General features: G+C 38.8%; 1 protein-coding gene and 1 long non-coding RNA gene across 4 annotated transcripts in view; one reads left to right on the forward strand and one right to left on the reverse strand.

Moving 5' to 3' along the window:
• LOC108255140 (uncharacterized) overlaps positions 1 to 12,934 on the forward strand; it is a 25,707-nt gene extending 12,773 nt beyond the window's left edge. The window contains exon 4 of one of the 2 annotated variants that reach the window (XR_001810030.3): positions 10,869 to 12,934. This is a non-coding gene — a long non-coding RNA (uncharacterized LOC108255140). Of the gene's footprint in view, positions 1 to 10,598; positions 10,674 to 10,868 lie in introns of those variants that run through there. The other variant, XR_006980744.2, reaches the window with a different exon arrangement.
• znf831 (zinc finger protein 831) lies at positions 7,601 to 23,125 on the reverse strand. Of its 2 annotated transcripts, XM_017450851.3 has the most exons (5): positions 22,633 to 23,125; positions 22,227 to 22,342; positions 15,437 to 19,803; positions 10,768 to 10,952; positions 7,601 to 9,454 (listed from the first exon to the last, which is right to left on the reverse strand). In XM_017450851.3, exons 3-5 carry the CDS (start codon positions 19,755 to 19,757, stop codon positions 8,702 to 8,704), a joined length of 5,259 nt encoding a protein of 1,752 aa, XP_017306340.2. In that variant the 5' UTR covers positions 19,758 to 19,803; positions 22,227 to 22,342; positions 22,633 to 23,125; the 3' UTR covers positions 7,601 to 8,701. The 2 variants fall into 2 exon arrangements, with proteins under 2 accessions (XP_017306340.2, XP_017306341.2); XM_017450852.3 differs by lacking the exon at positions 22,633 to 23,125 and having other exon boundaries at positions 7,601 to 9,451; positions 22,227 to 22,621.
• Positions 23,126 to 25,621: the final 2,496 nt, after the last annotated feature.

A 25,621-nucleotide genomic window follows, 5' to 3' on the forward strand; every position in this document is an offset into this window, starting at 1 on the left:
GGTTTAAAAATTCTTACAAGGAATCATTACGAAATTACAAAGAATTATCAGCACAGTTATAATGATTAATCAATATGGGCTTCATAGAAAGTGTTACTAAAAATTTTTTATCGTGAAATCAGTACACTCATGATCTTGAATTTCTATAGCTCATTAAGACAGATGAGACAGAAAGGAGCTGACAGACAAAACCAGAAACACTCTGCTAACACAGTGACCTCAAGATGGAGTAAAGGAGCCAATGAGTGCTGATTCATAAATGATGAAATTACAAAGAAAAGTGTTCTGTGTTTAAATGAAATAGCACTGCTGCCCTACATAATCACCCAGACCATTGGGGTTTGGATGGCCTGCTGATGGCTATCTTGGTGCGGTTTGGACCATATAATTCTCAGACCTGTGTTTTTCCTGTTCGTGCCCCTGGAATGCATCCCCCCCCCCCAACTCCCAGAGGTCTCCTGCTGTGTCGAACGGGAGCGGACAGCAGGAATCTTGAATTGGCAGTCATGTCGGTAGCAGCAGACTGCCTGAGATAATCCCAGGTGTCTGTCTGTCCGTAACCGCAGCTGGGGGGAAAACAAAAACACATGCTACATGACTGACAGTGGAAATCAGAAACCTGCTTGTATTACATTTGCTGGATGTTTGGTGTGGAATTAATTATGCTTAGCTTTAGTACTTTGGTAACTTTTGACCTTGTTGGGCTTTTTGGTATAATGTTTTAGATAGATAGATAGATAGATAGATAGATAGATTAGGCAGTAAGGGAACAGTCTTGATGTGTTGGAAGCAGGAAAAATGGGCAAGAATAAGGATCTGAGCAAAATGATGATGGCGAGACGACGGGGTCAGAGCATCTCCAAAATGGCAGGTCTTGTGGGGTATTCCCAGTATGCAGTGGTTAGTACCTACCAACAGCGGTCCAAGGAAGAACAACCAGTGAACCGGTGACAAGGTCATGAGCGCCCAAGTCTCTGCTGAAATTGCTGGAAAAGTTAACGCTGGCTCTGATAGAAAGGTATCAGAACACACAGTGCATCACAGATTGCTGCGTATGTGGCTGTGTAGCCACAGACCAGTCATGCTGGTTCCCAGTCCACTGCTAAAAGCGCTTACATTGGTCACATGAGCATCAGAACTGGACCATGGAGCAATGGAAGACGGTGGGCTGGTCTGATGAATCATGTTTTCTTTTACATTATGTGGACAGTTGGTTGCATGTGCGTCGCTTATCTGAGGAACAGATGACAACAGGATGCACTATGGGAAGAAGACAAGCCAGCAGAGGAAGTGTGAGGCTCTGGGCAAGGTTCTGCTGGGAAACCGTGGGTTCTGGCATTCATGTGGATGTTACTTTGACACATCCACCTACCTAAACGTTGCAAACCAAGTTCACCCCCTTCATGGCAACAGTATTCCCTAATGGCAGTGGCCTCTTTCAGCAGGATAATGCTCTCTGCCACACTGCAAAAATTGTTCAGGAATGGTTTGAAGAACAAGACAAAGAGTTTAAAGTGTTGACTTGACCTCCAGATTCGTCAGATCTCAATCTGATCGAGCATCTGTGGGATGTTCTGGACAAAGAAGTCCGATTCATGGAGGCCCCACCTCACAACTTACAGGACTTAAAGGATCTGCTGCTAACATCTTGGTTCCAGATACCACTGCACACCTTCAGAGGTCTTGTTGAGTCCATTCCTCGATGGGTCAGTTTGGCTCGAAGTTTGCATTCTCTTTTTTCCTTAGTGAATGAAATTTTTTATGTACCTCTATTTGACAGTTTCTTTATTTTGAAAAAAAAAATTCATTTATGTAATTATAGACTAAAAATTACAACAACTAACTCTAAATCTACACCATTTATCTCTATTAACACACTCCCTTGTTGACATATTATTGATTCTATTTTGATTTGTTCACTTAAAATATTACATGTGCAATATTGTATCCAATTCTTTTGTTCTTTTTAATAATGAAGGAATATCTGTAAAACCCTACCTTGAATTAAGTGCTTTGTTGGCAAACCTTTGCACTCGTCTGTACGTCTAGTCAATATTTTCTTGAACTTTGCAGAAGGTGCACAAAACGTGCATCCCTAAAACCTTTACAAGCTCTATGTTGGCAGCAGGCTCCTGGGAAGATTTGCTGGGTTTGACTCCTGCTTGTATGACTTGGCTTCTTTTTCTTTTTTCAACATAGGAGCAGGAATTAAGCAATATCTGAACATTTATTATTGGGATCATAGGATGAACTGTCCACAATTCAACAAATATTTATTTTTTTACCTTGCATGTCCTTATATGGATAGACATGCAAGGAATAATATAGGAAAGTTCTGGTGTACTAGGCATTTGAAGTAGACATATTGTTATTCAGTAGCATTTAATATAAGTGTTTGTATAATTGCTGTTTGAGGAGCTGGTACAGTGGTTCAGAACTCAGAATCCCTTGATATATACGTATATTTCCTAAATCATGCAATAAAAATTACAATTAAAACTGATATAAAGTGTGTTAATACACCTCAAACACATTGGCATAGAGTCTAAATATCTTTGGAACTGTACTGGAATCCATTCTTCCAAAAGATATTTCCTCAGATGGTGGTTTTATTTGAACCCCATTCTCTTCCAATTTTGTTATTTGCCAATTCTTACTCACTAGCTAGAGCTCTCCCCTTTCACATGACAGCTACCAATCAGGGAAGGCTAACAGTGCTTCCTCTGAGACTTTTGACATTCCCATTTACTGTAGCATCGAACTGCTACTCATGCTGTGTTGATTACACAGGTAGATGTTGACCTGCTGTGGCATTACAGTCTGTCACACCTCCTCCAGTGTCCATAGGAGTGGACACTTTTCCTTAACCAAAAACGTAACCAAAAACATACAGGCCTTTTCAGTGACTAAGGTTGTAGCAAGTCCCTCTGGCACTGTTAATGCATGCTCAGTGCCACTGGTTCCATATGGCATAGGTCAGCTGGTATCTGTCCTCTTCCACAAAAATGAGCTCACATACATAGTGTTGCTATGATTGACAGCGGAGAAGGAATATGCCCTTCCATCCCACCGAGAGAGCACAGCCAGTTTTGTTCTCTTGGACTCCAGACCACGGATGTCTGTCGCAAAATATCCCTTCCTTACATTTCAGATTATATTTATACTTGTTTGTACTGTATACAACAACTTTTGTGTTCAACAACCTAGGCTGAATTGTTTTGACGTCAAACAAAAGATAACAATAAAGATCCTGCGAACTGAAAATAATATATTTTTTTGGGGTTGTGTGGAGTCTCTGCTTTGGACAGACGGTGATTTACTTTATCGAGCACAAACGAAATTCCAGATTCAGAAGAGGACCCTGTTTCTTATCAAAATGATTTTATTTGGCTTAGGAAAACTGACGGGATGAAAACACATAAAAACAAAACAATGTGATGAAAACAAATGCCTGTATAATAGCGTTCACCTGCTTTGTTTTTCACCATTTCTCTTTGAACCACCAAATTCCAAATCACAAACACTAATGGCTTACAAATGCATCAGTCACACTGCAGATGTGGATAAGTGTGAGGGGTTCTGCGTTCACACGTGAAGGATACACATTTTGTTAGTTAATCAGCATTCATAGTTCAATATGTGCAAGATGAGGTGCATTGTACTCAACTGTAGAAATTTGAAATAACTGTTTTGTAATTAGTAACAGTAAATCAAAATGGGTGAGTAATATTAATATTAGCCAAATATTACCTGTGACAATTAAAGTCTCTTTAAGTACAGTGCAAAGCTTTGGGATCTTACCAAAACTGGCAGACAAGGAAAATGGATAGCTTAATGTCAGGCCTGCCGGCAGTGGTCATTTACATCCAGCTATTAGGACATTAAGAGCAATGTTTCCATAAGTTCATTTGGAGAACTTTATAATAACACGTAAATTCAGCAGCACTGTTCTAACATTGTTGGCATGAAAGAAGACCTTTCACCTCAGAAATCCCAGTTTTACCCCAATTTAAAATTTGTGTGCAGATGTTTCGGTTTAACTTTAATTAATGTTATTCATATTTCACTGCCAGTTATGAGTAAATACTGATATGTTATCTATTAAGGAATCAATCAAATGGGATTTGGAAGTGTGCTGTAATAGGAAAATTATGAATGATGAGGTGGTGCATGCAGCCCAATGCAAAGAAGCAAGATTACTGGTACTACCCCGAAGCTAATTATTTTTCTATAAGCACACATGCTGAAATTTTTTATTTTACTTTTACCATGGCATTTAATCATTTGCCAATGATTGAAATTTTTAATTGAGTTCAAAATCATAATATTATTTATCCCTTTATAGATACATTTAATGCTGTACAATGTCCTTGAAACAAGGTAGTTTCTGTTTTCATGTACATTGCAGGAGCTATATACAGTTCCATCATTAGTCTCTCTTTTCTCCCTCAAGGGTTAAAAAGAAAAAAAATGCAGCTTGTCATGTTACAGAGAAAATGGAAAGCATAAACTCCTCTATCCTGAAGACTTTTCTGCGTCACAGACTATTTCAAAGTGCTAACACTGGAGACTCTTTCCAAAAATGCTAAATAAATGTCTCCCTCTGTAAAGCTTCACAATATCACGATATTGACGAGGTTTTAAATCCACTTGTAAATCTCCGTAAACCGAAAACCTCTGTAAATGAGCTGTCACTACCTAAACGATAAAGTATTCAAACAAGCGCATTAATATGAACCTATGATTTGCAGCTGCACTACTGTTCATATAGACAAATAAGAATCCAAAATTCAAAAATTCAACAACCCTGTGGTATGAGTGCAGTTAGAGAGTTCAGGAGCTTCAGAAGAAAGAGCAGTAAATATTTTTACAGTTAATCAAATAAAAAAGCACATGTGTGGCTTAGGGGTTCGTCTCACAGCACAGCCAAAAAAGATTCAACCTTAAACTTGTCACGTGGCCTGCAGATGCGCTGGCATGTCAACAAACCAATGCAGTACAATACAAAAGAAAGGGAACATCAAGCCTGATGATCCGTCCATAAATCTCATGAAGACACCCCTCTTTTTATTCCTGAGCCCACCTTGCCCTGGCTTCACATCACAGCTTAGTTTTATTCTTTACTTATATTTCTTGCAGTGGATGTCAGTCCTTGTTATTCATAGACTATATTTTAACCCTCTTCATAAGCTTGCCCCTACATTAATAACTTGGATGGAATGCTTAAATGTAATATTATGTTATGCTCAGCATCCTTGACTCGGTTTCAATCCAGCCTGTCAATACTGATTTATCCATATAAAACACTATTTTATCAGAATATATATATATATATATATATATATATATATATATATATATATATATATATATATATGTGTGTGTGTGTGTGTGTGTGTGTGTGTGTGTGTGTGTGTGTACATACTTACATATGTATGTACATATATACATACACATATATACATACACACACACACACACACACACACACACACACATATATATATATATATATATATATATATATATATATATATATATATATATATATATATATATATATATATAGAGAGAGAGAGAGAGAGAGAGAGAGAGAGAGAGAGAGAGTTTAAAACAGTTTTGCTGCTTTTTGCATATGTTTGATGTTATTTTCTAAGCTGTTAAAGGATTTTATGGTCAGAATTTTTATGACCATTGCCCATCTTTAGTAATGGTATATCTAATCTCTAAAAAGACTTTTTAAATGGTTTCAGATGAGACTGGAAATTCAGACAAGATGCTCAAAGTTGTGTGCAAGAAACCAGAAAATTGAAAATTAAGTTACGCTCATACACTCTTACAAAATTGGTTCCTCATGGGTTCTTTGGATAATTACGAGCTTTTAGAGTCCCTTACGGGTTACACCCGGACTCACCATGGAAATGAAAATTCGTCTTTTTCACACTGTTGTTTACAAATTGAAGAACCATTAAGAGTTGTAGATTTAAATCTTTTAATTCTATGGATTAGGTTCTGGCAACTTTGGAAGGTGCTTTGGATAAATGCCTTGGTCAAATGAATACATCTAATAATCAAATGAATCTTCTAGTGTGAAGGCTTACTTTGTGCAAAAGATAAAAAGGTATGAGTTTTTTTTTTTATCTTTAAAAAAAAATGAAATAGAAGCCCTTTGGAAAGCTAGAACCAGTAACATCCAAATAGCTTTTGAGGGACAATTTTTCCCCCTAAGAGTATAACAACATTTAAATAATTTTTTAAAAAAAAGGTTCTTTAAGAGTTCTTTGGATCAGTCAAATGAATAAATGGTCAAATGAATAAATGTTGAAGTCATCTTAGCTAAAAACAAATCACATATTTTTTAAAATCCCCAGTGAATCCCCACTCTTTGAAAAATTGTTCCTTGTGTTTCTGTTTTAAGGTTCTACATTGTAGAGATTGTCTCACACGTGTTGGCAGCTAGTGTCAAATTGTATTAACAGTTGAATATGGTGCTGCATTCATATAAAATCACCACACCACCAGTGTTTGTTTGAGTTCATATGATATTCTCATGAGATCAGGTTGCCTGTTGTTGCAAACTTTGACTTCAACCTTGACCTTTGTTTAAAGTGACATTAGGACCTGAATTTGTGGTGCAGACACAACACTCGTCCAGCTGCAGTAAAAACCTAAAATTAAGTAGCCATTTTAACAAGCCATTTTATATTTTGATACATAAATCACCACACCACCATATACTATATGGCACTATATGGCCAAAAATATATGGCCACCTGACCATCACACCGATATGTGTTAGATGAAAATCCAGTTCCAGATTTATTCTGCCTTTGCTGTTATAATAACCTCCACTCTTCTGGGAAGGCTTTCCACTAGATTTTGGAGCATGGTTGTGGGGATTTGTGTTCATTCAGCCACAAGTGCAGTCAGTGTTCTCATTCATCTCAAAAGTGTTCAGTGGGGTTGAGGTCAGGGCTCTGTGCAGGACACTTCTTGGAGTTCTTCCACTCCAAACTTGGCAAACCATGTCTTCATGAAGCTCGCTGTGTGCACAAGTGCATTGTCATGCTGGAACAGGTTTGGGCCTTTTAGTTCTTGTGAAGCGAAATTGTTACAGTGCTACAGTGTACAAAGGCATCCTATATAATTGTGTTTTTTCAACATTGTGGCAACAGTTTGGGGAAGAACAACCTATTGGTTTGATTGTCGGGTGTCCACATATTTTTGGCCATATGGTATACTTATATTTCCTGTGTGTGGGTTCAAAAAATGTTGCTGTTTTTTTTCAAGGCATGTTTTTGAAAGAAGCTCAGTTCGTTTGTTCCTTTGTCCTTTCCTTTTGGCATGTATTTAAGTAACTCTATTTGCAGCAGATGAGATGACAGTAGAGATAGCTCCCCATTGCCTTTGTGTCTAGATGATGATGAACGACACTTTCTAAAAGGCACTCCACCAAGGTCACCATGAATTGTAGATGAATGATGAAGCTCTATCTGGTCTCCCAAGGCTTTAGCTAAACTAAGTAAAAGTATTAGTACACCTTTACTGACCAAGTTCATCTAATATAGTATGAGAATAGCAGTTTAATTAACAACATATCTGAAGTGGTCTTTCAACAGTTTGTAATTTTATTAGTTAAATGACAAGAGGTAAAGCGTTTACACTTATCAGTCAAACATTTGCTTAGAAATGACTGACATTTAACAGCAGCCTGATAAACGAAGCAGAACGACGGGAAAAGATGGCAATAACGACTCATTGTGTTTACAGTTATGGCAGTTTCAAAGGCTGAACCTCTTGTCTGTTAAATCTCCTTATGCCTGAAATCCTCACTGTGGTTATCACCAAACCCTGTAGAACTCCACTGACTGTGAGAATGCAGCTTTATGCATTCACTCCCTGTTTTCTGTGTGAATATTTTAATCATGTCTTGTAAGTTTGGTAAGTGCATTCCTTTGTGTTTGCTGCACATCATGTTCAGCATTGTAAAAGTTTGGTGTTAGCTTGGATAAAAATGTAGCCAGATGTTTCACTGGTATAAAGCATGGCCTGTAGGTGCAAAATACATTAACAAACCAAAAATGGACAACAGCACATTCAGAAACACAAAATCTAAAAACAGAAAGAGAAGGTCCTTTAGTATTGCAATCTGTCTGAGATTTGTATCGGTATTTGGATTTAAACCCAAAGTGGGTGTAGCCTAAACTGGAAGTGTAAACGTGCCCATGGTGGGAATACACCTGAGATGGGATGCCAGGCTATTGCAGGGCACCATGTACACTCACATTCACATCTAGGGGCAATTTAGGATAGCCAATCTACATACATGTTTTTTGGAGGTGGAAGGAAACTGGAGAACACAGAGTAAACCCATGCAGGCATAAGGAGAACATGCAAAAGTCTATACAGACTATAACCCAAGCTCAATGTAGAACTGGGGACCCTAGAGCTAGAGTTTGCATCACCACAGAGTAATTTCAATTAGGGGCATATTTCCTCATACTCTAAACATCCTCCGGCTCTCCATCTTCTGTTGTATCTCATACTGTCGTGCAGTGTAGCCAATCAGCGTCGAGCATGTGACACTCAATAAGGACCTTCCGTTTCTGTTTTGAGTGAATGCTTTTGTATTTTTGGTTTTCCTGTCATGGTTGTAGTTTGTTAATATGTTTTGCCACTATAGTCTCATCAGCATATGGTTTCACTCAAGTTCAATAACTAGTTTTCCCTCATCGTCACTGCTGCTGGACCTCTCCTCCTCCTCCTCCTCCTCCTCCTCCTCCTCCATGTAGCTGTGTGAAGCATTAGGCTCTGTAGGGTTACTGGGCATGCTGGATGTGCATGTTCGATTTGGATGTATGCAAGAGTTGTTAGTCTGCTTTGAACATGAAAGATGTGTGTATGCTGGTGTTGTTTTTATTATCTGGCAGTGTACCGTGTTGCAAGGCAATGTCACGCAGGGTTCGTTCAGCACACTGATTTGTGCTGTTCCATCTGTTTCTCGCTCAGGCAATGGCCTTTGCGCTTGTGATATTGTTGAATGAGTCAGTTGCCGTGCAGAGTTTTTGCTTTGTGTCTCTTTTTGGACCTCCTTCTGAATGGCATTCACCAAAAGAGGATGAGCCAAGAGATGCCTCACATCACCCGGTCCTCTGGATAATGCCGTAAGCCTTTCACAACTTCCAAGAGGACTGTGCTCCTTCACTTTTGCATTACTTTGGTCAGTTTGTTTTGGAGCCACATTAGCACTGGGACTGTTTTCTCTAACATGATCTTTGTTGGGGAGACACTTGCTTTCATGTGAAGGGTTGGTTACTCCACAGATTGCCGGTGTAGTGCTGATGGAAACAAGCCCAGGCGATGCCACGTTGGCATTAGTCATGTGTTGGGATGCGGATAGGTCCGGATGTGGTTTCACTGCTATGTGATAGCTTTTAGTGCATTTTGCCTCCTGCTTGAAACACAGATATGTGAAAACACAAAACACAGATTGAAGAATGTCAGCAAATCTCAAAATGTGATATTATTCACTTTATAGAGTAAATAGTCTAAAAAGAGGAGCACTTTGTCACTGGGTCCGTAACAAACCTTGCCTGCCATTTACACCTTTAAACACACACCAACTTGGCAGCGCTAACTAAGCTACCTAAACATATAACTGTGCTAAAGTTAGGCCGCTTTGGATTTAGTTACATTTCCAGCAACTCTATGAGTAGCAGCTGCTTGACTACCTAACTTTACAGTATAAGTAATTGCAACCAATTTCTAGCCAGTTAGCTAACATTATGGCATTCTGTTATGTTTTGTAATTCAAACCCATTAACTGGCTAGCTAACATTAAATCCAGTAGCCAAGTTTGCAGACTAGCTAATGTTAAGCTAACAATTATCTTGTGTAGTTAAACCAGTTTGCTAGCAAGTGGGTTTTTTTTAACAATTTTGAAATTCTCAATTGCCAATTTATTTAGCATATTTTGAGCATTTATTTCTATAAATTAGCAAAATAATCAAAATAGGCTTAATATTCCCCTGCTGAAAACAACAACAAGAATAGAAACCTTCGTAGAATTTGTAATGGTTTTAATGCTTTGCATTAAAACCATTGCAGGGCAAGTAACACATTGCAAGTAACCCATTGCAGGGCACAATCACACACCCATTCACACAGACGTTCACACACTACAGACAATTCGGAAATGACCATCTGCCGACAATGCATGTCTTTGGACCGGGAGAGGAAACCGGAGTACCTGGAGGAACCCCCTGAAGTATAGGGAAAACGTGTAAACTCCATACACACAGGGCAGAGGTGAGATTTGAACCTCAAACCCTTTGAGTGGTGCATATTAAGGAGTTAATACCAAAAATTGTGCACAATGGTATTCAGACCTCAGATATACTGTAATTACAGAATTACGCCGATAATTATGCTTACTACTTAAGTAGATTTTTCTCATGCGATATTGACTTTAGCGAGGAGCATATTTTCTTTTGGGTTGTAAATACATTTTAAAAAATGGAATACCATTTGTGGGGAAAAATGAAATACATAAACGTGACTCTGCTAATTAATGAACAGTATCATCCCTAATGCTATAGGAAAAAAACAACATCTTGGGCACTTTCTACTCAAGACAAATCTGACAGCCTCGAAGGTGTGAACTACATTCAGGTCATTTTAATAATCTACTTGTGCCAAGAAGTCATTGACGTAACTTTTATAGTTAAGTTGTCGACTCTACAGGAGTTCCTCTCTCTTTTCACTCACCTCTCTTTTGTTTTCCATGGTATCCTCCTCCTGTTGTGTCCATGACCTGTTTGTGTCCCATGTCCCCATCCATTCTGTTCTATCTCCTCCTCTGCTCGTAGGTTCCAGGGGGATCCACTTCCGTCTCCCTGTCCCAGCCCCCCACTGGAAGTTGAAGCTTTGGGAAGAACAGCTGACTGGAGGCCCTAATGAGAGAATAAATTAATTCCAGTTGTTTCAAATCTCTCAGAGTTCTGTAGCCAAAGTTTGGCCTCTGCTTGCTTCGCAGGTTCCCTGAGGTATCAGTGTGTAAGCTCCAAAGATTGAATTCCATCAACTCAAATGCTTTCACTTAGCTAGAGCCAAGGCATGTTGAGGTGTATCTTTTTTATCACCTCCTTCATCCAAGAGCAAAATGTACTACACAGACAGAGAAGGCTGGCTACTGAAAAAAAGAAATGATTAACAGTAGAGATGGACACTTTTGTTGTCTTAATGTTTCCTTAAAGAAGATTTTAACATCTTCTACACACAGAAAATATGATAAAGCAAAGTATAATAATTTACATTAACATGACAAATGGTAAAAAAACAAACAAAAAAACAAACAAACAAAAACACAACAATTTGCATCATGCTGCTGAAAAGGAATGAAAAACGGGTGGGCAGGGTGGTGTGATATGCTTTCCACCCAAAGTGTTTTATGCCCTTTTTACCACAGCATGTTTCCAGTGTTTACATACTTTCATTAATTAAAGAAAGATGTTTATTTGGAGCATCGTCCATACAAGTCCCTGTGAATGCGTGGTAATGAGTTAGGATGCATACATTAATATAAACCCTTGATTTGAATTACAATTGAAACCACACCTTTCTGACCAATCAGATTCCAGATTTCAGCCGTGCAGATATATGAATTATTATCTGCTCAGATCGTCCAGTTCATGATTGCTTTGGCTGAACTCTTGCACGTGCCTCTGTGCGCTAAGTAGAGGCTTGGGTCAGGTCGGTCATTTGTAATGGAGACAAAAAAAAGCCCCCTCCCAACCCTAAGGCCAGTGCTCATTTGAGACCTCCATGCTGGAGCCTCTGTCCACTTCTTGATAATATCTAATAGATCAAACTTAATTAAAGGAGGTTAGTTAAAAGGCTATGGAGGAGGCTGGTGCAGAAATAAAAACTTCTCACAGATTTAGAGTAACTAAAAAGAGCAATAAGAATGATCATTGTGAAGAATGTTTTCATTAATCAGGCTTATCAGGAGTAAAAAGCGAGAGGTTTTGTTTATTCTAAGCTCTTCTGATCATCCTTTGACCTTTCTTATTTTTGTTGCTGTGACTAATTCATGTGGCCTGTGACCTATGCGAAGGGAATCTCCTCGGAACTGCCACACGTCAAGTCAACGCTGTTAGGACTTAAAAGGATTAAATGTTTTTCTTAAACAAGTTTCTGATATTGAATGACTGTGAATGATCCGGAAGAGGTCAGTATAGGAGCGTGTCAAGTTAAAGACTATAAAAACTATCGACTACAAAGGAGGAGAGAATAAACAAATCAACTTGACATTCCTACTTTACTAAAAGTGTGCTGATTGAATGCAGTCTGTACCTTATTGTTCCAATGTACATGGATTTCTTTACCATTAGAAGTGTGATTACGAATGATCTGAATAACAGTTCAAAAGGCTAGCATCGTAATCAACGCAAAATAATATCGCTGAAATTGTTCTCGACTTGAAATTAACATGTTTTATTGAAACTAAAACTAATTCCATAATCAATGAAATTCTTTGGCAATAATATTAAAAACGTAAAATTCTTTCCTTCAATCGCTTTGATTTGTTATCCCAATGAAACCGCAAATGAATTAGAATGGAATAACTATTACATAAATGTATCTTACATAAATTTACAACAGCACTGTTGAATTCTCGATTCTGTCTGATCAGAAGGTGTTGGTTCATTTTCTATAACAATAATTCCAGGTGTAAATCAGAGATTAATATGAGTACTTGTTTTAACATGTTATTGCTTCTAAAGAAACAGCTCATTCACAGTGGCAGACGCTCCACACAATATTATAAGCCTAATAATAAGCAGATTTTTTTTAATGTGCTCTCATTTAACCCTGCTATTATGTTATGGGTCAATTTGACCCATTTCCTCATTTGAGGTGTTCGAAATACTGGTTAATCTCTATTTTTCACTTTTCCTCATCTAGGGTCATGAACTTACATGCAAATATGTCTACTTATGGCTTGTCTCGGACAAGCCATAATAAAGGTTCACTGTTTTAAACTGTTCTTTGCTGTTTTGTTGTTTTGTGTGTCTCTCTCTGTGTGTGTGTGTGTGTGTGTGTGTGTGTGTGTGTGTGTGTGTGTGTGTGTGTGTGTGTGTGTGAGTATAAACTGTGGAAGTCATGACCCATAACATAATGGATGCAATTTTTTAAACATAATAACATAATAAGAGGGTTAAGAAAGAAAAATATGTCATCATTGATATGCTGAAGCGTTGTATGTGGAGACGTTTATTTGGAATTTATGGAAGGAATCTCTAATGTCAGCGCTTCTGCATGGGAAAGTCTTCAGGACTGAGGAGCGTGTAGTTTATTGTGTGTAGTAACATGTCAAGCTGTATTTTTTATTTATTTTTTTGGTATTAAGAAAAAAGAAAGGCTGTTATTGGAATGACTGCTTATAACGTGCTATAACATAAGTGAAAACAGGCACTAACTTTCCATAATTCTATATAGGGTAAAAATGTGATGCCGTTCTTTATTAAGTAAAATATTATAATCATTGGAAAATAATCAACATCGGGGGAAAACTCTATAGGAAAATAATGAACATTTTGCATCATATAACAACACGCCACCCCAATGTTTATTATTTTCCTATGAAAGCACATTATCGTTTATTTTATTCTTTACATACAGTATAATGTTAAAGATTCATTTCAAACATACTGTCTGCTAATTAATATAATAAGTACAAAAAAATAAATCTAATGTCATAGGATTATGTCACATGACATTCATGGCATATTTTGGCAAGAGTTGTATTTCTTACATAAACTAATGCACTATAAACCAATCTGGAGTGATATATGTGACCAATTAACCCAGTAGTAGTCAGTAGTCTTATGGGAGTAAAAAAGGCTATAAATTCCACCACCACGCTCTATAACATAGGCCAAGGAAGTGGTGGAAAGGAAATTTCATTGTGGTACACAGTAGGAGCTGTTGTGCAATAAATGTACATTATGTACAGCTGTCCTGATTTTCTGCAGATACCCCTCAAATTTAACAAATATAATGCAAATATGAGTGGTTAAAAAGATAAAGATTTTCTGAGATTTTTAAAAATAATTTCTGCTTTGTATTCAACTTGGGATTTGTATTGTATTTGTGTGTGTGTGTGTGGGGGGGGGGGGGGGGGTCATTTTTAGTGCATGGTAAACATGATTGCAAGGGCTAAATTGTTCTGTCTGTAATTGGGTAAATGGGAAAGAACTTGTGCAAATGACTGTCAGTTGTCTCCACCTTGTGGAGATATGCAACTACATCTTTGTTGTCTGTATAAAGGTCCATGCTAACATTTCATGTGCTTCTTACTCATTATTAGCTTGAAAATAGTTATATGGTTAACCACATGCTGTTTTAGACAAGAGAAGAAGAAGAAGAAGCAACCAACATGTTGCATTTTCCTTGATCTAAGCATTACCATGACCATGTGCACCCATGTCTGTGGAATTTTTTTGTATTTTCTTCCTATAATATTTACCGCTTTTACATTGCATTAGTTTGCGTTCTGATCATTATAGTTATGGATATATATATGTATATCCAGTGGTGTGTGGTGTGGGGACAGAGATAGGCATCTGTTATGGGACTGGTCTGGCCTGTCTTATAGATGTTTTCGGTTTTGTTTTCTGTCTTTTTGTGCCTTTAGTAGTCCAGCTTTGAAGATTTGCATATGACCACAATGAACACCTTTCCTATATCCTTAAAAAGTCCTTAAAAATGTTTTCTCTGACCAAAATCTATTAGAAGTTCTCAAACTTTTCGCATCCAGAGGTTCCTTTCAATGTATAATACAGCAATTTCCACAGAAAAACTCAAAGTGTGTGGTAATTGTTTCGGATAATTATTGGAGTCCTAGAACTTTTTATTTGTGTAGTTTCCACCCACAAAACACCTTTTTGTTTTCAAATTGTTATTAGATTGAAGTCGTCATTCTTTATAGACTGATTGTTTTTGCTGAGCTGCTAAGAAATTAATAATTATAATAACTTTTATAACGCTAGGCTGTGATTTCTACCTCGGTAACTTGGTAAAAAAAAAAAATGCATACCCCCTTGCTATTCTTCACAGACCCCTGGGGTCTCCATAACCAATAATTTATAGAATATAGTTCTAATTATATAGAAGAACAGACCTCTTACTTGGTGCAAAATAAACAGTCACATGAAGACATTAATATTATATCGGCTTCATAGTTCCTCTGTAGTTCATTGATTGATTGCATCTACATGAATTTCTCTGAATTAATTAATTTCTCAGAGATTGAATTCGCAAACCATGTGGTATACCTAATTATTAAATGCTGACAGTTCCCAGCTACTGAAAATCTGCTCCAGTTTATGGACATTCTCACCAGAATCATGGCTAAATAAGTTTTTGAACTCACCTGTGAATGAATCCTGATTGATGTGATGCATTCCACCAAGGCCCAATGCACATTTCATATTTTCCTCTGTAAGACATTTGGATACTGGCCCATGTGACTCAAACTGAGCACTGGTCATATGAGTAGTCCTGGTTGTGATTACCTTGACTTCCTCAGATTTTGACCGGGTTTGTTGGTCTAAATGTTGTTCGGATTGACCTGAAGCGGAGGTTTGATTTTCTTCATACTTTGACCTGTCTCCACTGCATGCACCTGTCTGGTTTAAAGGTTGTTGTTGACATACCCGGCACGCTAATACACTCCGTGAGCTAATCACTCTTGCCGTGGCTAAGGAGGCGCCTGATGACTGACATGATTTGGGTTGGATTGGTTCAACTTGGTTTGAAACTGAAATGGGGGTCAGTGGTAGACCCAGAACTGAAGATGCCACAGAGATACATGATGTGTTTGTTTCAGTAGTCTGTTTTTCTCCAGGTTTTGTTAAGAGAAGTGATTTGTGCTGTTGACCAGTCGTTTGCACACACTGATGGTTTGGGCTGCTTTCAGATATTTCTGAAAGAAAGCCCTCAGAGGATGTTGCTGCATTGTTGGTAGAAGCCAAAACTTTATGAATTGTCCCATGGCTGCCTGTAGTGTCTTGACAACTTTGCTGAGTGCTGCATATTATGGATGTTGAACAGTTTCTAAAGATCTGGTCATGCGCAAAACCTTTGCTGACCTCTGACTCACTATTTGCCATGGATTTGTCTGCTGAAGGTTTGCTCAATTTCTCGCTAGGATTTTGTTTAAGATATGATCTTGCACTAATACTACACCCTACAGTCTCTGGGTCTTTTGGCAACGCACTGTCCTCAGCTGTTGAACTTAACAATTTACACTGTTGTTCCAATGTCCTGCTGTCCAGTAAATTTGAAACATCGTGCTCTGATTTGGAAGGTGACCTTGAAATGACTCCTTTAGTGCCAGTGTTTGTTAAATAAACATCTTGAGCACTTTTTGTACTCTTTGCCATGTGTTCTGTAACTGTTGATCCAAATGACATGAGTGTTATGTCTGGGATGTTGCTGAGCACACTCCTGTTTACATTTCCCTGTTCGATAGCTACCTTTGTTCCTGTATCACCAGAGCATTGTTTATGTATTTCCTGTGACACACCTCTTTGGGTTGTGTAAGTCCCAGATCTTTCTGGAGCTTTGTTGAGAAAACAACCACTTCCAGTAGTTTTATAGTCATGTGTTTCAATCTGTGGTTCTATCAGCGCAAGCTGCTCATCTGAAATAAGTTGCATAACTATCTGGAGGTCTGCTGTTTGCATGTAAAAAGTGTCCTGAGATCTCTGGATCTCAGTGCTGCTTATCTCCGAAGGAATGCCTTCTGTAGAGCTCGGAAGTACCGGTGCCAGTGTACCTTCAGGTAATTGTGTTGGTATTACTACAGATGTAACAGGATTGTCTTGTAGAGATGGCACATTTCCAGCATAGACCTGGCTGCTTTTTGTTGATGTAGCTGAGTGACTATCGGGTGAGATCGAGCTATGTGTTGTGCTAATGGTGACACTTCGTCCTGTGAATGCTAATGGAGATGCTAATGAAACTGACGTAGAGGTGTAGGTCGATGTGTAGGCATTTGTATTCTGGCAACTGTACACGACAGATGTCGTAGACGTTGTCTTTGTTGTGGCTGTTATACACAAAGTATCTTGCTCCTGTCCAGGGGACATAACAGTCATAGTTGACTGGTTTTGTGGTGTGGATGGTGAAGCTGTTGCAGGTTGCTGATTCAGACTAACATTCTGTCTGGGTGAAGACGGATTCATCGAGGAACCTTTGCCAAGACAAGAATCTGACATGCCATCTGTAAATACAGGAATCTTCAGCTGGTACTTGGGAAGAAAGCTGCTCTTGGCTTGACAATCTGAGGAGATGCTGGAGGAGGCAGAAGGAGACGCAGATGTCCCACTCATGTTGGCTACAAAAAGTGGAGAACTGTGCCTCTTGAAAAGGACCTGTCTCTGATTTGAGGAGGAAGACAGATTGGTGAAACTGCCTTGCCTATTAAGACTTAACCCATTGTCCCTTTGCAGTGACTTTTGGGGAACATCCCCACACTCTGATTGTAAAGATTGGCATAGGTTGGCATTTACCTGTTGGCTTGTACATTGCTGCATCCTTATTAGGGCTTCTGTATTTTCAACAAGGGCTGAAAGATGTTCATCTGTCTTTTGCTTTTTCCTCTCTGAAGGTATTGGAGTTGAACGTTGTGTTTCTGGTGATCTGCCTTTTTCTTCTGTCCCTTTTATTGCTTTCATCACCATACTCAAGTCTGAGCTTGGAATATTAGCTTGCTTGGTCAGACTTTGCTGGGGTTGCCCAGTTGATTGTTTCATTGGTGTATTTTGTACAAGTACATAAGAGGAAAGAACCTGACTGGGTGTCTGTGCTGTGAGGACATTAGCAACATTTGACAGACTTGGAGCAGAGCAGGAAGTATAGCTCAAAGATGCAGCTGCAATCGAATTGCTATTTTTCTGTTGGTTTATTTGAATCCCCTGGCTTTCAGATTGCTCGGGGCTAAGTGTGGACTTTCTGCTCTTCAATACAGAGTCTTTCTCTATATTGTAGAGCTTCTTGAATGTCCCACCTCCATACATGTACCATTTATTGTAGGCAAACTTTTGTGCTTTCTTCCTACGACATCGTTTGACAGCCGACTCTGACACCGCGTCAGTGCAGTCTCCATCAGAACTGAGGCTACTAAGACTGCCTCTTTCCATTAGAGATCCTTCCACTGCAGATAAACCATCCACTGCTACTTGTCTGACCAGTGAACGATGGCTGGGTGTGTGTTGATCTACTGACTTAAATGGGTAGATGTGTCCTGCACTACACCTCCTGCTCAACGGAACGTTGTCTACTTGATAGGGCGAAACCATGCTGTCATTGTTCTGAATGCCCATGCTAAATGGTAGAGAGCTGCTACGGGTCAATGGTGCATGTTCCAAGCTGGTAGAATGTTGCGTAGGCATAGAGCTGTAAAAAGCCCTACAGTTTCTGTCTTGCGTTTGTGAACCAGATACTTGGTGCTTGCTGCTTCTTATTTCAAAATGGAATGAGTCTTTGTAAGTGTACGGCATGGGAAGATCAATGCTGCCTTGTTTTGACAACACCGTCTTTCTCGGCCGCACGTTCACCAGGTGTTTGTCATCCATTACCACGCTGTTTTCAGAGATCAGCTTCAAGATGTGTTTCTCTAGATTTTGCTTCTCCTGAAGTGACACTTTGCTTTTGATGTCATCAGTGCCAACATCAGAGAGTTTCTCAGAGGTTTCAGGCTCTTCCAGTTCCATGCTGGAATTGTGCACGGCAGTGCCAGGACTGGCAGTCGAGTGTTGTTCGTTGCTTTCACTGAAGCCTGAGTCTGTGCTGTCATGGCTTTGAGACTTAGGGAAGAGTGCCTCCTGCCTCTGAAGAGGAGTGCGATTTGGAGTCAGTGGAGCACGTCCATCTCGATTTGGGCTCTTTGCCTGTATTGGTGCAGCATCAGATGATAATTGAGGTACCCTCTGGGTTATAGTATGCGAAATTACTTGTTGCCCATGCGCTGGTGAAGCAATAACTCCAACCACTGCAGCTTTACATAAAGCCCACTCTGTCTCAGAGCCTGTCTTGACCTCTTCTGAACTGCCTGTGCTCGTTGCCACGGTGGAAAGAACACTATCTTTCCTCTTTGCATCATCTGAATCTTCATTTTGTAATTCCAGTGAGGAACTAGAGCAATTATCTTTTGAGCTGTCAGTGCTCTCCTGGCTGCTGAAGGTTCCCTTCCCAGATTCGCTGGAGAGACGAGCATGGGCCTGGGTGCGCTTGTGTTTGTAGAGGTTGCTCTGTGTCTTAAAGGAGATGCCACAGGTGGCGCAAGGATATGGTCTCTCACCGGTGTGGCAGCGTAGGTGCTTTTCCAGAACACTGGGTTTCAGGCAGTCCCTTCCACAATGTGGGCACACGTGCTTCCCCGAAGTTTTTTGTCTGGAAGAAGACGCTGGAGGTTCTGGCCTCTGCTGCTGGAGACCTGCCCCACTGGCTATGTGCAGAGTCAGAAAGGGCAGAGTCTGGTTGGCATACATCATCGGCATGGACAGAGGAATGACCGCTGCATCCTGCACGGCTGCTGGCTGGGCCTGAGGGTAGGATGGCAGGCCGGACACCGCTTGGATATACATGGCTGGTAGTGGGGCCTGAACGTGCGTCTCTTTCTCTCTCTGTACGGAGACCGAATGCTGAGACTCAGTAGCTCTCACAAAGCCTTGCTTGCCAGTTGCCATAGTAACAGCACCCTCGTAATGTTCAGAGACCGAGCCTGCTAATTACCTGCAAAAAGGAAACAGTTTTTCATTAGGCCCCCCTGTTCTAGTGGTTTAAAGTATCCCTCCCTTATGAATAGGAATGCAGTTAATGTGAACACGGTTCCCAAAAGAATAACAGACATATTGTGTATCAGCAGAACTGTCATTGCAGAGAAAAGGTAATGTTCCTCATGATAGAACAGTTTTGTTATGAACAGCTACAAGAGAGACAATGAAATATTATTAATAATTTAAAATAATAAATCATATTTATTTACAGACCACTTTTCATACATGGGGTAGCTCAAAGTAAAATACTTTTTTTAAAATACATACATAAAGACTGAATACAATAAAATATGAAAATATGCAGATGAAATTAAAATAAAAACATATACAAAGACAGAATAAATATAAATGATAAAAAGATTCAAACAATTTTAAAATAATAAACTCAATACTAAAGTTGTGCTCCTATAACACCTGTATCAAAATGGTTATTGGCAAGTCTGATCTCCCTGACCAATTTGGTGAGTTATACAAGAAAACCAATACAAGTTATACAACACAACGGGTGAACTATCTCGTCATGTATTGATGTTCATATCAAGCCATCGAGAGCACCCAATTCTGGTGTGTTCGGCACTTAAAGAGAGCAAAAATCTGATCCGGATGGTGTTCCTGAGGATTTGTTTTGGGACATACTGCCCTAGAAAATACTTTTCAGACATACACTGCGATCTAGAACGGACAAGTTTTACCACTTTAATTATGCAGTGTGTCAGAAACCCAGAAGCGTCGCCTAATTTGAATGTTTTGAAACTAAGATCCAGAGAAGCATCTCTGAATGCCAGAAGAGGAGAATGAGAAGAACAACCCATTTGCACTAAAAGCATTTTGGCTATTTGCATACTGCATAAACATACAGATGAGATTTCATCGGAGGTTGTACAGAGTGTGGTATAAATATGACTCATTTTGAGACTTACATATAGAGCTAGGCTCATTAATATGTCCTGGAATGTGAAAAAAACATTAGTATGTTTTTGCAATTTAGCATCTATCTTTCCAGACACCGGTGTTTATAATAATAATAATAATAATAATAATAATAATAATAATAATAATAATAATGTTTACTATTCAGTTAAATAGTACCTAGCTTACTACTGATAATATTATAATTACTCTAACTTAGTAAAATTGCTGTAAGTACCATAATCTAAGCCTAATAATAAACGCATTTTTTAAAACATCTGTTATTTAACAAAGAAAAACATCTAATTGTTTGATACAGTGAAGTTTTCTTTAAGGAGATGTTTACTTAACATTTATTGAAGTATATCTAAGGCTTTTTTGAACAGTCATGTTTCTCGGTAACATGACAAGCTGTGTTATGCTTTTGTCCAGAGAAAAATAGAGAAAGGCTGGTGAGGGAACAAGTGTTTATCGTTGCTATAACGTAAGTAATAACAGTTGTTTCACAGATGTTCCACAACATTGAACATAACGATAAATGGATAAAAAAAAAAGTACAATGTGTCATTTGTTCTTTCATTCAAATTGCAATGGTTGGAAAATTGCTGTGGTACAAGCAGAATAAAACACTTCAGGATGTGTTGTTTAGGAAAATAATTGGCTTCAGGGAGATAATAGTAACCTCTGCTGTGCATCGCGCTGCATCACATTGTTTTCCTATAACAGCAAGTCTTTTATTCCTTACGTAAGTGATTAAACCTCAGTAGTACTGCTATACCTGATCCACTTGTATACGTGCACCACAAACCCACACACACACTACCATGTGAGTGTCACGGCTGTACTGAGAACGTACAACCACCCAAATATTATCAATAATGTTTCTTTAGGGGTGGAGAAATTATTTTGTTAACAACCCCAGCACAAAAATGATTTTTTTAAACAAGTATCTATTGTCTAACAACACTTATCTTTTTTATTTCACAAACTTTGTAAACTCCTTTATGTCTTACTTCCTCAGTCTGAAGCTCTGTTGTTGACTCTTGTCACTTGTTTCAGAGCTTGTTTTGCTGAGCCAGAAAAATGTAAAAGGTTCAATTGAAAAAAAAAAACCCAAAAACCCATAAACATTGTAGTCTGCATTATATATTATTACAAATGAAAGAATAATGGATTGCTTCCTTGAGTAACATGGCTGATAGTTAAGCAACATTTCTGACATCTTGACATCGGTGAACTTAAAATACTTGTCAAGCCACAATGCGTTATTACTTCAGTCAGAAACATCAATTCAGTGTTTTAATATCAAGAGAAACTTAAAGCATTCTCCCTTTTATCTATCAGTTCTTCTAGTTTGAATACTATCTGTTTTCCATCAAACCGCCACACATGTGAATGACTTCCTTATCATCAGATTGCCAAAATTTGAGTCCGGATAAGAGGAACATAAGACAAAGACAAACCACTCACCAAAACTTATTTAAAAAGCTGCTCCAGCTTTCGTCCATGAACCTAGGGTATCCGTTAACTGACCTCGGAGTGCGTATTACAAGCGTGCCACCCTCTTCTGCTCAGGCCCTGTTCCTCTTTTGTGTCAGTCGTTTGTTTTAGTGATGGAGGAAATACAGGACGTCATTCATGCAAGTGCGAGTAGATGATGGAGACACCACAAAGTGATGCACAAAGAGACAAAGAGAGAGAGAGATCATGCAGAGTAAGAATGATTGATGATGATGATGATGATGATGATGATGATGATGATAGAGTGATAACCATCAAAATAAAACAACAGTAGAGACATGGAGAGAATACAGAACCGAAAGTGACTACAAAATCCATGTATAAAAAGAGGAAGTGAGCTGACATGCAGACTTACCTCGAACTGAACAAGCCTCCACACACAAACACACACACACTCATGTACACACACGCACACACACACACACATACACACACACACACACACCCATGCACACACACTCTCACATTCATTGGCAGTCGCACTCAGCACTGTTTGTCAGAATCTGACTTCTGGCTCTGGTTCTCTCTCTCAGTCACTCACATACACGCATACACACACCCACACACTCATACACACTCACACACACACTCACACACACACACACACACACACACATAGGGAAGAGAGAAGGACTGTAGCTAGCCATGTGTGGATGTAGAACATGCGCGGGTGTATTTTTCTCCTCTTTCTGTAATTTTTTTTCTTCTTCATTTTTCAAACAAGTGGTTGGCGTCTAAATTCATTTTTATTAAGTTGACGAGAGGCACCATCTGTGATCATGACAAGTCTGTTGAACGTCTCTAAAACGTGTAATCTCTTATGACAAATCTATTGAACAGTTTTTTTTAATTGTTTCAAATATCCAATAATTCAATGAGAAATTATATATAAACATACAACGATCAGCCATAACATTAAAACCACTGACAGATAAAGTGAATAGCATTCATTATCTCATTATAGTGGGACCTGTCAAGGGGTGGGATATATTAGGCAGTGAATGAACGGTCAGCTCTCGAGTTTGATGTGTTAGAAGGAGGACAAATGGGCAAGCGTAAGGATCTGAGTGACTTTGACAAAGGCCAAAATGGGATGACTACTGAAAACATTTTTTTTCATCCCTTAAATCGATGTTATAATATTGTACTGTTATAGTGATAACTAATTCACAGGGAATTGTATGGCAGATACTCCGCATAATCTAAGACTAATAATAAACATATAGTATTAAAAATGTGTGTCAATCTCAGAAATTGGTGTCAGCGCTTTTCCAGCATTGGGAAAGTCCTCAGGACTGATGACTTTGCACTTTCTGGTTTCTCAGTAACATGACAAGCTGCTTTTTTTGTCTTATTAACATTTAAAGAGAAGTAAATCAGGTGTTAGTGAGGAAACAGCTGTTATGTAGCTGCTATGCAGCCATCCTTGGCAAAATTGGCAGGGATGTGGTTGGGCACTATGGGCATCTGTGAGTTCATGCATGCAGAAGGGGGTACACATCCCTGTGATACAGCTTGAGCAGTAGATCGAAAGGATGTGGACGGCTGGCTTCTTGTCACCTGTCAGTAAAAAAGGTACGTTCACACATACAGTGATTTGCTGACATGAGCAATTGGAAGGCTTTTCCACAGCTGTGGGGCCATGTAAGAGAAAGCTCTGCCTCTTGCTGTAGTCTTCACTATTCAAGGTACCAACAAATAGCCTGCACTTTTTGATCGAAGTAGGTCTGGCCGATCATAAAAGACATAAAATTTCATAACAGTTTGCTCAGGTACAGCGGCACGAGACCATTCTAACTTTGACTGTTAGCTGCTAGCTAACATTAACATAGCTTGATAGCCAGAATGTTACCTAAATAGTTATGCTAGGACATCAAATGTTCAACATCACTGTAAGAAACTTCATATTTGAGTAAAACATACATTTCTATTAGTTTAGTGTCGACTTTTCATTGGGAATCCTGGAAGCTGCACCTTTGGCCTAATTGACATAAAATCTGTAAAATTCTGAGATTTATTTTTGAGAGTTTAGGGATCTAATTTTTGTTATCTAAAAAACTTGACCTGTAATTTTCAAATCTTACAATCTTATAATATACAAAATTATATTCAGATACATTTGCCAGCTTTCAAGCTGCATACTGTCCAGAGTATTCATTACAAATCATGACCTCTCAAGCTCTCTCTCTCTCTCTCTCTCTCTCTCTCTCTCTCTCTCTCTCTCTCTCACTCGCTCTCTCTCTCTATTCTTTGTCTTTTTTGTCCAGCTACTAATTCAATGAATGAATGAATCAATTGGTCAGATTTATTGTTTTAAACACATTAAAAACAATCAGATCTATACCAACAACTAACTGATTATAAATTAAGGCAGAAGAAGCTTGAAGTCAGGCATTAATTAAGAAACTGTGTGTAAGTGACAGATGTTCGAGTGCATGTGCACCAAGATTTGATCAAATTCTCACTTCACATGGCCTCAGATAGCATTTCTGTGTCCTTTCAATACCAGCTTCAGTGAAAAGAGAGTCTATCATCTCTTTTGAATTGGCTGTACTCTCACTAACAGACAGCACAGGGTTATAAATGACTCAGATTATTATTCAAATCTATGAATCTCATGTTCCTTGTCTTGTTTTTCATGTTATTGCAGATACACTCACCCCCAGATACCTCATGAGCTATTTCAGACACAAAATTATGCACAGTGGTTTTTTGTTGTTGTTGTTGTTGTTATTGCCTTTAATTCTCTGTAGACTACTGGACAACATGCTTATAATTCATGCTGCTAATCTCACATCTAGTTGTTGAGTTATTAATCATTTTTAAGGAGTCTGGAAAGGAAGATTTTAGTTATGACACACTCTGTTAGCAGCCTGATTCTTAAAATGTTGGTAGCGGTGTTACAATTTTATGACATTCTTAGATATTTCTTAATTTTGCTCAAAAATATCAAAGCATTTATCAAAAACTCATTAAAACATATCAATAAATAGCATTGATCCTAAGGGGAAGGTTACTGGTTTGATCCTGAGTTTGGCTTACTAGTTGTTTGGAGTTTTAAAATGCTTTCCCCTACCTCCCAGGCATGGTGACTCATGACTCTAAATTGCCCCCAAGCGTGAATCACTGTGTGAATGTGGGTACATAGTGTTCTGAGATAGACTGGCATCCCTTCCAGGGTGTATTCCTGCATCATGCCCAGTGTTCCCCGAGTAGGCTCTGGATCCACAAGGATAAAGCACTTACTGAAGATGAAGCAACTAATGAATGAATCCAAAGGCAGAAATTTGACAAGAGGGATGATTTTAGCCATTTACTTAAGCATCACCTTTGTCACATTTTGA

This window comes from Ictalurus punctatus, chromosome 21, assembly GCF_001660625.3.
Source record: "Ictalurus punctatus breed USDA103 chromosome 21, Coco_2.0, whole genome shotgun sequence".
Taxonomy (NCBI): Eukaryota; Metazoa; Chordata; class Actinopteri; order Siluriformes; family Ictaluridae; genus Ictalurus; species Ictalurus punctatus.

What these genes read in the sequence shown, in the direction of transcription:
- znf831 (XM_017450851.3), bottom strand. Translation starts at nt 19,757, where the DNA reads ATGGCAACTGGCAAGCAAGGCTTTGTGAGAGCTACTGAGTCTCAGCAT. An exon ending in CAATCAGGATTCATTCACAG is followed by an intron (nt 10,953 to 15,436) that starts GTGAGTTCAAAA and finishes TTCTCTCATTAG; the next exon opens with GGCCTCCAGTCAGCTGTTCT. An exon ending in CCATGGAAAACAAAAGAGAG is followed by an intron (nt 9,455 to 10,767) that starts GTGAGTGAAAAG and finishes CTGTGTTTCAAG; the next exon opens with CAGGAGGCAAAATGCACTAA.